The following is a 15301-nucleotide window of genomic DNA, read 5'->3' as shown; positions in this document are numbered from 1 at the left end:
AGAAAAGTTTATTGCAGAAACTAGGAGCAATCCGAACTTAGTCTCACGGCCAGAACAACACCAAGACCTTGAGCTTTCATCCCATGCCAACATGGTCTATCTAAGGTGTTGCATAGAAGATTTAGTAGAGGCAATGTGGATTCATGCACATTGCTCAGATTTCTGGGGTACATTTGAGAAACTGAGAGAGGGGCAAGATGAACACCCAAGTATCTATCTTGATAGGCTCATGAAAGCTGGGGAGACCATTCTTGGCTTTAGGGATGTGAGCAAGAACAAGATTCAACATATCAGGAGGCAATTTATTAAGGGCAATGCAATTCCCATCCAAACCTACTTTTGGTTGAATTGTCTGGGGTGGGAATCCCTATCCATAGAAGACCTCAGGAGGACTGCTTCCTACATGCATGAATCTAGAGACAAAGAGCCCAAGCCATCAAAGAATAGTGATAAAGAAAAAGATACCATAATTGCTGACTTGAGAAAGCAACTCAAGGAGACAAAAAAGCAAAAATAAGTTGAGAAGATTAAAAATATGGCATTACAGACACAAAACCAGAGAAGCTAGAATAGACCATGGCAATCCTACAATAATAACAATGTCAAGAGATGTTTTTGTGTTGAAAACTGGGCCACATTGTGCAAGAATGTCACTACAAAGCACAAATCAACTCTAATAACCGCAACAACTATAGAAGTAACAACAGGAAGAACACCTATTATAATTCCAGATTTAACAACAAGGACAATAATAATAGATATAGTGATAGTGTGAAATTAAGATGTTGTGACCATAATTGCTCCAATTCTAATAGTTCACCAAGTTTGTCTAAGATGGAAGAGTACATGACTCAAGGAGTGAGGCCATACGCTAGCTTATGAACTGAGGAAGTAGCATTGATAATTGAGGCAAAAGACAAGGGCTAAAGCAGTGATAAGACAGGGAAAAGTAAAAGAGAGAAGATGGGAAATGCATTAATAAATTATGGGCTTGCTGAAGCAAAATGTGATTATAGGGAAAAGACTGCAGAAGAATTGCAAATGGAAAATAATGTCATAGAAAAAGGAGAGAATCTATGGAAGGGAAAAGTTATTTAAAAACTGATGATAGGCGGCAGCTGGGTAGCTCAGTGGATTGGGAGTCAGGCCTAGAGACAGGAGGTCCTAGGTTCAAATCTGGCCTAATACACTTCCCAGCTGTTTGACCCTGGGCAAGTCACTTAACCCCCATTGCCCACCCTTACCACTCTTCCACCTAAGAGCCAATACACAGAAGTTAAGGGTTTAAAAAAAACTGATGATAGTAATAGGATGCAGGCTCATGGTGTATTCACCACACCAGATTGAAGCCATCCTTAAAAACAGTAATCTGCAGGTTTTTATATCTCAGTGATTATCCCAATATCAGATTGTGTTGCTGGGCAATGTGTGATAACTGGATTAAGTCTACACTGCCCATCTTTAGATTTAATCACCAAAGGTGAGAACACCTCTAATTCTGGGAGGTCCACAACCCCCGTGTGCTAGAGTGGGTGACTAATCAGAATCATCTGAATGCCCCTTAGGCAGTACTATGAGAATCATCTATTGTGATTGGACATGCAAATTAGGAGGGAGGCACAGGAAGTGACGCATAAGTGACCCCTTTTAAAAAAAGGGAGTTGAGTGAGTGAGAGATATTTGGTGGAAGAGGACATCTGGTGATGGACCTCTTCTGGTTCATGGAGGAGTGTTGGAATGCTAAGACCCTGGTGAGACTGCTTTAAATATCTTCTTTGAATTCCATGTGATGAGTTAAAGACTGACTGAATCTTCCTGAACTTCTCTTAAGAAAATTCTTTAATAGTCTCAGTGAATGAAGTTTTGCTCCATTCACCTCTGGGCCTCTGGCCCTCTGACTCTCAGCTGAGGGTTAAGATCTATCTAGATTAATTAGAGGATCATAATAAATTACCTACTGGGTTAGATTCTTATTTCCTTATTTCCTCTCTCTCTTCTTAATTGTAAATAAACTTCCATAAAAGTCAATTTTGACTTGAGATTATTCTTAATTGAGCATTGATAATAGTTCAGTCCTTGGCGACCATCTTTTAATATATTGAACCCATAAAACCCCTTTTTAACCCTTATAAATGAGAACTTAACTTTTCATCGTTGCAAAGAGATCAACCCAGCACCACTGATGCCTGACTTACCATTAGAAGGGGAACCCATCCTTGACTACAGTGAAACCTTGCAAATGGTGGAAAAGACTAGGGAAGACCTGACTGACATTCCCCTGGTCAAACTGGACTTGACATTATTTACTGATGGTTCCTCCTATGTGATAGATGGAGAAAGATTCATAGGTGCAGTCATTGTGACTCAAGACAAGACATTGTGGTATGTAGCCTTACCAAAGTCTCTGAGCACACAAGGGGAAGAAATCCTAAGCCTCATCAGGGCATTGCAGATTGGCAAAGATAAAAGGGTCAATGTCTACACTGATTCATGATACACTTTCAATGTAATACATTGTACAGGCCAAATCTGGAAGTATTGTGGTTTCATAACCTTTGGTGGAAAGGAAATAGCCTATGGTGGACTTATAAACCAACTCCTGGAAGTTGTCCAATTGCCCAGAGTGGTTGCTGTGATGCACTGCTGGTGTCATCAAAAGGGGAAAGATTGTGTGTCATTAGGGAACCACAGGGCTGATATCATCGCCAAATATGGAACCCGGTTTGGTCCTGTCCATCTTCTGAACTTCTCCTTGGTGGATGAAGCAGATCTCAAACAAGCATACTCCCCAAGGGAAGTGGAAAACTGGAGGAAACATCTAGGGGCCAAACTAGTGAGAGGTATCTGGTTCTCAGATACAGGCAAAAACATCCTGCAAAAAGCATCATATTACACCCTGTGCAATGCATTACATGAGAAAGGCCATTATGCAACTCAGGCCTTGATTGATTCCATCAAGAGACACTGGATGGCTGAGGGCATATCAACCTATGCCATAAGAGTGTGCCAGAAGTGCAAGATCTGCTTGCAATTCAATTAGGGTATGACCCAAATTAAAGGGCTTGGTGGGAGACCCCGTTTGAATGCTTGCAGATTGATTGTCATCATTGATAGATTGACTTGATGGCCAGAAGTGTTCCCAGCAAAAAAGAACAATGCTGAATTTGTGGTGAAGACCCTTCTAAGAGAAATAGTCCCAAGATTTTCAATACCAGCTAGGATTGACTCCAATTGTGGGTCTCACTTTTTCTATAATATTCTTCAGGAAATTTACAAAGCCTTGGGAATAAAGGGGATTCTTCACAGTGTCTATCACCCCCAGTCATTGGGGCAAGTTGAGAGATTTAATAGACAAATAAAAACTTTAATTGGGAAAATTTGTGCAGAGCATCATCTAAAATGGGTAGATATACTCCCAATTGTCCTATTTTATCTGAGAAGTCAACCCAGTGGTCACACTCATTTATTACCATTTGAACTCTTATATGGGCACCCACCGTGGCATGGAACACCTCAAAAATCAGCTCATTTGTTACTTCTTGGAGCTGAATGCCAGCTGTTTCAGTACATAAAGGCTTTGAAAAGGAGACTAGATGAATTACATAGACTTGGACTTTTGAACCAGAAGTTCTTCTGGACTTTAGTTTACATCAACTGAAACCAGGAGATATGATATATATTAGAAACTTCATGAAAAAATCCATTATTGACCCCAAATGGATTGGGCCTTATCAAATGTTGCTCATGGCCCCTACAAGTATTAAAGTACAGAATAGAGATCTTTAGTTTCACATCACCCATATGAAATCAGCGAAAGAACAAGCAATAAATGAAGAACACCCAGAGACAACTGATTTAGATCAGCATCAAACAATAATAATCACACAACCAGATCCACAAAATGCAGAAATAACAGATGAAGAAGATAAAACTATCATAAATTATTCCAAAAATCTAAAAATTAGTGCAACATAATCAACACAACTGTAATTACACAACCACTACAGTTCTAGAATAAGAAGGTGACAAGTCAACCTCCAAGCAAGTTGTTATACAACTGTCAAGTATGCATGCAGAACAGAGGAAAAACTGCAGTACACAACACTTACAAGCTGCAGAGACCCACAACAAGAGTGACACAAAGGAAAGGACAATGACAAGGAACTGTAAACTTTATTAAGTACATTGCAGGAAGAGGACTGAAGGGAGAAGATAATATAAGGTTATGACATTGGTTACACAACTACACAATGCACTAATTGAACATCACATGATAGGATGCATGCCACGGTACATAGATGTCTATGGAGAACTTTGATTCTCCAGTGCTGACAAGGAATCTAGGCAATAGAGGTGAGTATGTGCATGCAGCAGAATATTATAGTACATAGGACATAGTACAAAACTGATTCTTAACATCTTAACATGGATCTTGTGTAGATAAATGAGAGTCTACAAGTCATATGTAAATATTGCATGTATATATCTGTAAATAGTAGCAGAGGGTCATAAGATCTCCATCATATCAAAAAATCCATTGATTTTTCTTGATTTGATTGACATCATTTGGACTCCTGCTTATAAAAAGCATAATAGTGTATATATATATATGCATATATATGTACATTTGTATTATAGTTGCTAACCCATATAGATAGATTAAAAGCACTAACAAGCTTAGGGCAAGATAGAAGTAGGGAATTTGAAATAAAGAGTCAGATTAGGGAAAGGAATACTAGAAATAAGAATTAATGATAATACATAGATATGGAAATGGTTATTACTGACAATATTAGGCTCAAGGTTATTTACTACTTAGAACTTAAGAAATTAACAATATTAATATAGTATGAATAAGAAGTAACAAACACATGTAACATTTAATATTAAGTTAATTTCATTGGTAGAGTGATAGATTGGATTTAGAATCATTTTGCTTGTGTGGCAGAACAATAGAATATTGTTATTGTTTTGGTTTTAATATAAGTGACAGGAAGTAAATTAAGACATAACTTTAATGCAACTTTGCAGATCTACATTTGTTTGGTTTTGTTCACAAGGATATTTTATTGTATTCTTTAGATAGGATTACCTTGGCTTATATTTATTGCTATTTTGCAAAGTTAAACATTGTTGGTTAGAAAAGTTTATTATTACACATTTGTGCTACCTTTTATCCCCCATGTATTATCATGCCTGAATTACATGCAAACCCTATCCTTCCCTGGAATAACTATCCTTACCCTGGATACACATCTCAATGGTGAATGACCTCCAAGTCACTGATTGATGATGTCAAACAAAGCGACATAATGGGGAGAGAGGTTGCTTTCTATTTTTTGTATTTGAAACTATTGACCACTTTCTCCTTCTGAATGCTCATTCTGGGTTTTTGTTGCAATAATCTTCCCTGGTTGTCCTCTTCCTTTTCTGATTATTCTTCAGTTTCCTTGACTGACTTATTATTCATGTCACAAATTCTAACTGTGGATGCTTATCAAGGTTCTGTCCTAAGCTGTATTTTCTTTTCTCTCTATACTCTCTGTCTTGGTAAGCTTATTAGCTTTCATGGGTTAAACTTTGTGTCCATGCAGATGATTTTCCAGACTCAGTTATGTCTCTTCTCCAAACTTCAGTACTGTATCACCAACTACTTTTTCAGCATTTCAAACTAGATGTCCCAGAGATATCATAGATTCAATATGTTTAACACTAAACTCCTTATCTTTAACACTAACTCCTTCCTTCTTCCAAACTTCTTGATTTCTGTCAAAGGCACTACTATCCTTCTAAAGTCCTAGATTTTTCAACTTGACATTACATTTGATTCCTTACTCCACATATCCAGTTGCTTAATCTTGTTGTAGCTGAATTATTTATCTTACAGCCAACTATTTCTCTTGATTCATAGTTACCATCTTAGTTAATACATTCATCCTTTTATCTAGTCTACTGCAACAGCCTTCTACATGGTCTCCTTGCTTAAAGTCTCTTAATGCTCCATCCAATTCTACACATTGCTGAAAAAATGATTTTCCTTAATTCCAGATTTGATCATGCCATTTCAGTATTCAAATCCAGTGGTTTCCTACTGCCTCCAAAACATAAACTCTTCTTTTACTTTCAATTTTATTAATTTCTCCTTTGATTTTTTTGGATTTCCAATTTAGTCTTTAATTGGGGATTTTAAATTTGTTCTTCTAGTTTATTTTTTTTAGTTGCACACCCAATTCATTGATCTGCTTTTTCTCTGTGGCCACTCCCCTCCTACTCTTTACACTTGCTGAGATCATTCCTCACTTCAACCACCTCTCTGCCCAGCAGCCCAATGGGAGCACTTACTCCCTCCCCTGTAGCGGGATAAAGAGGGCAAGGCATGCCCAACATGTTGTGGGGGGAGGGCACAGCACACGGTCTGGGGGGTTTAGTAGGGGCAGGGCTCAGCACTTCATCTCTAAAAGGTTCACCCTCACTGATGTAGCATGTTCTGGCTGTTGGCTTAGGCAGGGTCCAGGGATTCCAAAGTTTGCCTATGTCCAGGCTCAGTAGGTGGGGAGTGGTTGGCCCACACTCTGGGTGCAGTTTTACTTTCTGGTCCCCCTTATTCCATGAAAATTATCTGCCTATCTTTCAAGTTGTTTTCCACAGGAGTGTCCCCTCACCCCCTCTCCTTGTTGGTTCTGTGACTTCAGCCATTTTAAAGCACTATTATAGGAAGATTCTTGAACTGGTTCCAGCTTTCCATGCTACTAAACTGCCATTTTGGCTCCACCCTCTGGAAATTTCATTCTTTGTATATGTATCCCTGGCACTTAGGATAGTGTTGGCAAATAAAAGGTACTTAAAAATATAAAATAAAATATAAAAATACTGATTGATTTTACAAGTTTTTATAGATATTTAATTTCGTAGCATCATCCTACACATGACACAGAAAGTCATCCTTTGCAACAAAAAAGGGGAAATTGAAGTTGAATTATTTTTATTATGAATTTAGTAAACCTCAACATTGACATTTTAATATGCAAAAAACCATTAAGAGGATTGTATATGAAAGCACAAATCTTTTCCAACTCAGATTATCAGAGTTGATCTTTGATTGGAAGGAAAGGAGGCTCTCTATAATATTAAATTAATATTTTTTTTTGGAAATAGCTTTAGTAAGATAGAATTATAATTTAGTTAGTCAGTGTAGATATAAGAAGGATTGCCATTTGGTAATCATCAAAGAATTCCCATGAGGGAAAAATGTGGTGGGAAACTTATATAGAATTTTTAGATAATAGGGAATCCTTTATAAATACATATTTTCCTTTACTTCCTTTTACTTTCCCATTATATAATTATTTAATCATTATAATAAATAAGTTTTTTTAATAATTGGCCTGAAAAAGATTTTTCTACAACTGGTGGCCATATTTTTTCCAATGGTCAAATTTGAGAACCTGTTCACACCTGATACAACTATTGGTATCATCAATATACCAATAACTAATAAGGGTCAGTAAACCCCTTACAACAGTTGGAGAGCCACATTTTAGGATAAGACCCTAGAAACTACTATTTATATTTTCAAAAAAAGTCATCAGTCAGATATAGGCAGACAGTTCTTAGCTGACAGAATTCTCAGGTGCAATTGAACTTCAGCACCAAGGAGAGTTCCAAGAGGCTGCTTGTTTCTCTTTCTCTGTTAGTACAAATTTATACAGGGCTGGGTCTGCAGTGACTCTGAGTGTTCATAGGAATGTGGATTGTCTTATTATTTTTAAACATGGGGAATCTTACCCAACTATTCAATGAGATAATTTCAGTTTACATCAAATGAATACTTATGCCTGATCCCATATACCAGCTGTTGACTTTATCATTAATAGACATTATATACTGGGCCCCATTATTAACTTTAGTACTACTGACACTGGCTTCAATTAGGATGGGTTTTTACAGCATCCTAAATATATAAATATTATGGAAGAGAAGACAGATCAGGGAAAATGAAAAGGATGTACAAATGAAATACTTAGTGGCCACAGTAAATGGACTAGGGCATGAACTGGCATTATTAAAACAACAACTTACTAAGATCAATAATGTTGGGAACAAAACAACATTAACTAAACTTGAGCAGGAAACAGCAGAACTAGAGCATGCTGTGGGATTGTAGATTCTAATTACGTGTTCTAATCGTTGACCACTTTGAATGGCTCATGCTCATACTTTAGAATCCTCTTTTTCAAAGATTCCAATTCACCATGGGTAAAATGTTTATGTTGTTTCAGATGTACTATCCCCTGGTCTGCTGTAAATAGGACACATCATGTAGAGGACAAAGGGTAGCTGGCTTTTCCCCTAAAGCTGCAGCTTCAAGCTCTAGCCTTGTAGGAGCTTGCTGTTCTTCAACCCCTTCAAGCTTCACTTCAAGCCCCTTCAAGTTCCTGCACCCTTAAATCCTCAGCCAAACCAGTTAACTTTCTCGGCTGTTCATAGGTGGTCTCAGTTTTATCCAACTTCTCTTTCGGAGCCATAACAACATTCTTTAAATCAGCAATTCCACAATTTGAATAACCAAAAATATTGTATCTCTTAATCAGTCGCACCAAGATTTTAATCATCACATATAACAGAACACATACTATAATTCCCAATATAACATAGGATAAACCCCTTCTTATACTAGCTTTGGTGTAAGGAAGCAACATTTCCACTTTCATAACATCATAAAACCATTTTAAGATCCATTCCTTCACTCTTCAACTTTCCTCTTCTCAAGTTACCTGATGAAATTTCTTCTGTCTTCCATTTATGTGTATGTTGCATGTACTAAAATTCGAATATGTTTTGTGTTTTTTGGTGCATTTTATCTTACAAAATGTCCTGTTTCCCAGTTGGCCTCTTCTCTATTTACAAGTTTTACAGTCTTTGTTGTCTATCAGCTCCACAGTCTCTTTTCTCCTTCTGTTGTTACATCTTGATCTTAAGCTTTCCATCTCAGCTACTTCTCCTCTTCCCCTGGATATGTACCCTTATGAGCTTTCTGCCAGTTGTCTAGACTTGCCTGCTGAAATTCTCAGCTTTCTTCTTCTAAACATTCATTTTCTTTCTCATCTCTCTCTCCTCCTAAATCTATTTCTGTCTCAGTTTCTCCTTCATTCTCATTACTATTTTCACTCTGACTTTGGCTATTTCTGTAACATTCAAATAATTTTCTCTACAACAACCAGAAGACCATTTTTGAAGATTCATCAACAAAGTTAAGCCAGCCAAGTCAGAGCTAAATATCCAGCAACAGCTTGTGCTGTGGCTCTGTTGCCAGGCTGACCAACCTGTCAGCATCTGTTTGTGGTTACCTTCTAAGAACAGCTGAAGATATATTTTCAGTTTAGTTAGTTTAGCTAATTCCTATACCTTAATCCTAATTCCTCCTTCCTTCAACCCTATTTCATCACTCAACTATTCCTGTTTACCTTTCATTAAATCAGTTCATTAAATGAACAAAAACCTGATTACTGACCCGTTAGCTACAAAAGAATTCTTCAGGGAGAGGAGACAGTTGATTGCAGTTTCTACTGAAGGGTTCAGATAAAGTGAATCTCTACTCCTGTCTCTTGGCCCAATATCATCAATAACAATCTCGCAGTCAGATAAAAGTCATCTTTATTACTACCAATTGCAGTGTCAATACCATTCAAATATACAGGGTACATCCTGTTGGCAGTTAGGGAAGTTCATCTACTTTCTTATCAGTAACTGTGAGGGAAGGGTGCTGTCCAGGTGCTAAATTCTACTGCCAGCTAGTGATAACAAGTATCATCCTTCTGCAGTTTTCTCTCAGATGTGCCTTTTCATCATCACCTGGCAGTTTGCTCTCTGGGCAGCTGTGTTCCCTAAAGTATCCCCCTTTCCTTACAAAATTTGATTTCTAATCCCTGTTCATCACTTTCCATCTCCCCATTATCTTCTACTTCAATGGTCTGCCAGGATTTTGTACTGCCCTTATTTTGCCAGGACTTAGTAACTTCCCCACAGCTCCCTTCAGCTTCTGTTTCTATTCCACTGCTGCCACTTGCTAGTACTACTGTTAAATCAATGTTTTCATCCTCACAGTTTGCTATTGTTTCATTGCTGTTACTAGTTGTTGCTATTGTATCAATTTGTTCTTCCTTACATTCTATTTTTATTCTATTGCTTTGTATGTCATTGATCTTATTTTCCCCAAAAGTTATTTCCTGTTGCCTATTGTAGTCAAGCTCTGTGCATTTCTGGGTACACATTCATAATGCACAAGCTCCCTTCTGCATATCCCCCCCTTCTGGCAATTACTCTCTGCCACTTGAGAGTATTTCCATCTATTCCCATTCTTTACATACTCCTGCATTGTATGGAGATCAGGAGCTTGTTGAGATCCTTGGCAACACCTATGGGCACAGCAGTTTGTTTGGTCCTGTCTTTGATAAGGATTATATCTGTTGGTATAGCCATAGGAATTTTGCCTATAAACATTATTGTTGTTATAGCCTCTGTTTCCCCTGTATGTCTATCCAGAGAACTGCCCCCTAAAGCGACACTCCCTCATAAAATGGCCAAGTCTATTGCACAGATAGCATCTTGGTGGGTTAGTTCTAGACTGCCTGGGAGTATATTCAGTTCTAGGCTTATCTGACCTAAGAGTTGCTACTACTTTAACCTCTTTTATCTTGCTGTCCCTTTGCTTTTGGTTAGATTCCTTAAGCTGCTTCTTTAGACCTTCATTCTGGTCATTTTTGTCTTCAGTATGCTTATCCTTATCAGCCTGGTAGATATAACATGCTGTCCTCTAAGTTCCTCTAAATCCATACTTTCCCAGTTTGGACAGTTGGATCTAAAGAAATTCTTGACTGCATTACAAGAATTTTTCATAAATTGGTGGCAGATATGGCTTAGACTTTTCCTCCATCAGATTGTCAATGCCTAATATATGTTCCCCTCTGTCAATAAGTCTATCCAAAAATGTAGCCAGTGACTCCCCAGACTCCTGCCTAAGTCTTTCAAACTTAGTCCAGATATCAGGTCTTTTAGAGTTTGCCTTCATGGTTTCAATTTTGTCTCCCTAGCTTTTCCCAGTGAAAAGGTAGAAAGCAAGGGAAAAAAGCTTTTGCAGAGAGGTTTGTGATTTACTCTGCATAGCTAGGTTGGCTCACACATGGAATGGAATAGGAAAGGTTCCAAGGAATGTAGGGAATGAATTTAAGGAGACCCAGAGAGTTGGAAGTGGTGGGGGAGTATTCCTGTCTTTTCTGGAGTTTGGAGGGATCACTTCCTGCCTAGGTTGTAAGAGGGAGATTTTAGATATTTATAGATATTTAAAATATGGCCTCCAGGAATCAACAATTCAGATTGATTCCATAATTAAAATAGACCCAAGTCAGCATCCAGTTTAAGGTAGTTTTATTTACAATTAGGAAGGTAAAAGGTAGGTAAATAGAGAGAGGGAGAGGCCAGTCCAGGCCTGGAGAGGCCTGGACAGAGAGAGAGGCTTAAAAGACTAATTAAAGTAGGTTACAAGCCACAAGACTTTAGAAATCAGAGAGGCTATAAGCCTACTTAAGGCAGAGTTTGGAAATGCCAAGGTAGGCCAAGGAAGTCAGCCTAACTTACTCACATGACAATTCAGAGTAGAAGCATTCTGAGGTCTCAGCCAAGCACCTTCAGCACCAAGTCCAAAGCTGGAACTCTTTTACCAGGTTGTAACCCACATATTTAAAGAGATAGCGTCTCTCGTCATTTCCTGTGGGCCACCTCTAATTCAAGTGGACCAATGGCAGCCTCTACACTGATTTGGACTGCCCAAAGGGCAGTCCCTTGTTCTTGATTTGATACTTATTGTCACGTGTGATCAACTATCTCCACTCCCCCTGAGGGAGGTGGGGATGATATGATCTAGATGCCTAGGGTAAGTAGATTTTTGACTATGAATGGGCTAGAGTTAATTTCATTTACACAATCCCCCCTGGTGATCATATTGGGTGCCTAGTCACCCCAAGGGATCATTTTACATAATCATTTTATACCCACAAAGGTCTTCTAACTATAATAGTTAGAGGTAAGAGGGGAATGGAAAAGAGAGAAGGCAAAACCAATGTTTTGCTAAACACATTGACAAGAAACCAATTGGGGACAGTCCCCTATTGGTATAACATGTACAATTAAAGTAGCTGTTAAAAATTCATCAGTCCAATCAGTTGTACCCAAAGTTCATTCTGGATCGCTCGATGCAATGAACCCATCAGTTCAATCAATTGCAATCCAAAGTTCATTCTGGATCTCTTGATTAAATGTAGATTCTTCAAGCATGTCTCTGCAAACAGTTCATTCTTTGGATTAAGGAATCAGCAAGTTTCTTTTCTTTGAGAAATTTTCTCGAACAAAATAAAAAAATTAAATCTTGGATATAATAAAAATACAATTAAATCTTGGATATTATAAAAATACGATCCCCCCTGACGTGGGTATTTAAAAAAATACCCAGATCAGCTCAAGATACATGGCTGAGTTATGGGGTTGTATGAGTAATTCAAAAGAAAAAACAAAAGTATAAAAAAATCAAATAGAAGAAAATTGAAACTTTGGAAAAAGAAAATATTAAAATCAGAATCAAAATATCAAAAGCTATGCATACAAAATTTTTGAATAAACAAAATAAATTTATAACAGGCCCTTATATTAGGGTCCAATTAATATAATTTACATCCTACTAGTCTGTAGGACACAATGCAGTAATACCGCACTTACCCATTTGTAGCCAAGACTACAGGAAGTTGCCATTTTATAAGAGAGAAAAAAGGACCAGATTTATATGCAAGGGAAGTGTCTGTCATTCCCTTCATTCTCAGGAATATATGGGTGAGCCAGATGATAGCCAACCTGCGGTACCTGACTAGCAGTGTAGTTCGAAGAGTCCTACGTCTTAACATATGTTAAGCGTCGCAACTTCGATTCTTACACTGAGTTCAAGTCCTTAGTGTTAGCGTGGGAGTACCTCAATCCCACCTGTATTTGTATGATCTCTTTGACCTTGTGCTCTTTGGCACTGTGCAGATGTTCTCATCAATCCCATTGGGATTGGTCGGTCAGCCTCCATGACCTTGTGCTTTCTTAGCACTATTAATGGCTCTTTGTGTTCCCTTCTCCTGGAATCAGACAGAAGCATTAATCACAGTCCTATAGCACTTAACAATATATGGCAGGTTCCCAAAGTCTTAAGGCCTTGTGAGTAAGCAGTAATATTACAGCAAATACATATATATTAAAATTATAGCACTACAAAAATAGAAAAAAAAATTAGGTGATTATATGTACTCAAATACAAGAAACGAGAAAAAGGAAAAAATTAATTATTCTATTAAAAGATAATAGGAAAATCAATAAGAAAATTAAAATAAATTCAGGGAAAGAATCAAGACAAACCAATGTGATTCCAAAATTAGCATCCATTAGTCAATGAACTGTTATCTCTGATGCAGGTAACGGAAAACAGTCAATCAGGCATAGAAGATGCCTTCTTGGGGGCAGCTGGGTAGCTCAGTGGAGTGAGAGTCAGGCCTAGAGACGGGAGGTCCTAGGTTCAAATCCGGCCTCAGACACTTCCCAGCTGTGTGACCCTGGGCAAGTCACTTGACCCCCATTGCCCACCCTTACCACTCTTCCACCTAGGAGCCAATACACAGAAGTTAAGGGTTTAAAAATGTTAAAAAAAAAAAAAAAAAAAAAAAAAAAAGAAGATGCCTTCTTCACATGTGAGCAATGAATCAAAGAGTCCTTTTCTCCAATTTTTATACCTGTTGGGGTAGTTAATAAAATTTGGAATGGACCTTCCCAGGCAGGCTGAGTTCCTCCAGTATTCTGGAAGCTATGTACACCTTGTTCTCTGGGTGTAGGTCATGGAGTGAGAAGTCCATAAGATGGAGTGGGTCCTGCCTTGTAGAGGACACAAATTAATCCATCTTCCCCAATTCGGTAAGATACTTCATAGGGGTCCACCCAAAGGATCAACTCGCTGGGCAGCAGGTGGTACAGCTGAGGCAGGCTGAGTCCACTTTGCCTGGCTACCTTGCTGATGATGGGGTCCATCTTGTTGTTAATTAGGATGCAGTGGTAGCCTGAACCTTTCAATGGCTTTTCTGGGAACCAGTGGTGTTTATAGTGTTCTGTGAGTGCCTCTTGAAGGGCCCTGCTGAAAACTTGTAGCTTCTGTTTGCTTACACAGCCCTGGGTCCTCAACAAGTTGGAGAGGAACCCCACAGCTGTGGTGATCTCCGGGAGCATATTGGCTCTCTTCCCCATCCAGAGTGTCTGGCTCATCTCGGGTAGACTGTTGGTGAGAGGGATGGCACAGGAAGTGATGCTGACACCAGCAGCAGCAGGAAGGGGAGAGTCCACCAGGCTGGACCAGCCACTACTCTGAAGACTCCAGCTGAGTTGACTTCCAGACCAGAGATTATAAGAGCGGTAAATGTTTTCAAACTTATTTATGACTACAATGGACTCATCTTCATTTTTCCTCTGGTGACCATTAAATAAACATACTACTCTCTTCAATTTCTGGAGATCTATAGCTTGGGGATTTTTCTGGGATCCCCCATGTGGAGGGGGTTGTCACCCTTAGTATAGCGTGGACAAGCTCCACTTTTTATGTATTGGTGTTGGATCAATTTGTATCAGTTATGATCTTCCTGATCTTTATTCCTAGGATATTTATTAGTCCTAAAGTTCTGATTCCTGGAATCATTATTATTATTCCTATCATCATTTCTATAGTTATTATTGGACTGGGTGTTATTTCTGATTACTCTTAACAAATTCCTACAGTCCATCATCTTATGGCCCTTCCTTGTACAGAAATGACAGGTAACGGACTGATAGTTAGATTCTTGGAGAGGGGCTATAATTTCTCCTTTAATTTTTAGTTTTTCTTTTAGCATTTTGTTTTCTGCTTTTAAAATATCCATTGAGTCAGTATCTTTCTCATGTTCTTGTGCTTGGCCTCTAAAAACATAGGATGCTACTTTCCTTAATTCCCCAAGGCTCATAGTTTCCCAGTTTGGGCAGTTAGTGTTAAAATACTCTCTGACTACTTTGCAGGAATTCTTTACAAATTGCCTACGTACATGTTTAATATCCGTTCCATGTCTAAATCAAGGCTCAAATATATTTCCGCAACCTCAATCAGCCTGTCCATAAAGTTTGAGGGAGTTTCATGGGCAAGTTGTTTGGTTTCCTTGAATTTTCCCAGGTGTCTAGTGTATCAGTACATGCTTTCATGGCT

At 38.4% G+C, this 15301-nt stretch overlaps 1 protein-coding gene across 1 annotated transcript; it reads right to left on the bottom strand.

Annotated features, from left to right (window-relative positions):
* Window positions 1-13914: 13914 nt before the first annotated feature.
* Window positions 13915-14337, bottom strand: LOC123246890 (protein BTG2-like). Its single transcript, XM_044675671.1, has one exon. It carries the CDS (start codon window positions 14335-14337, stop codon window positions 13915-13917), a length of 423 nt encoding a protein of 140 aa, XP_044531606.1.
* Window positions 14338-15301: the final 964 nt, after the last annotated feature.

This window comes from Gracilinanus agilis, chromosome 4 (genome assembly GCF_016433145.1).
Source record: "Gracilinanus agilis isolate LMUSP501 chromosome 4, AgileGrace, whole genome shotgun sequence".
Classification (NCBI taxonomy): Eukaryota; Metazoa; Chordata; class Mammalia; order Didelphimorphia; family Didelphidae; genus Gracilinanus; species Gracilinanus agilis.
This window is presented reverse-complemented; position numbering and strand designations above follow the sequence as displayed.

Coding starts and splice junctions, on each gene's coding strand:
- LOC123246890 (XM_044675671.1), bottom strand. CDS start 14,337: ATGAGCCAGACACTCTGGATGGGGAAGAGAGCCAATATGCTCCCGGAG.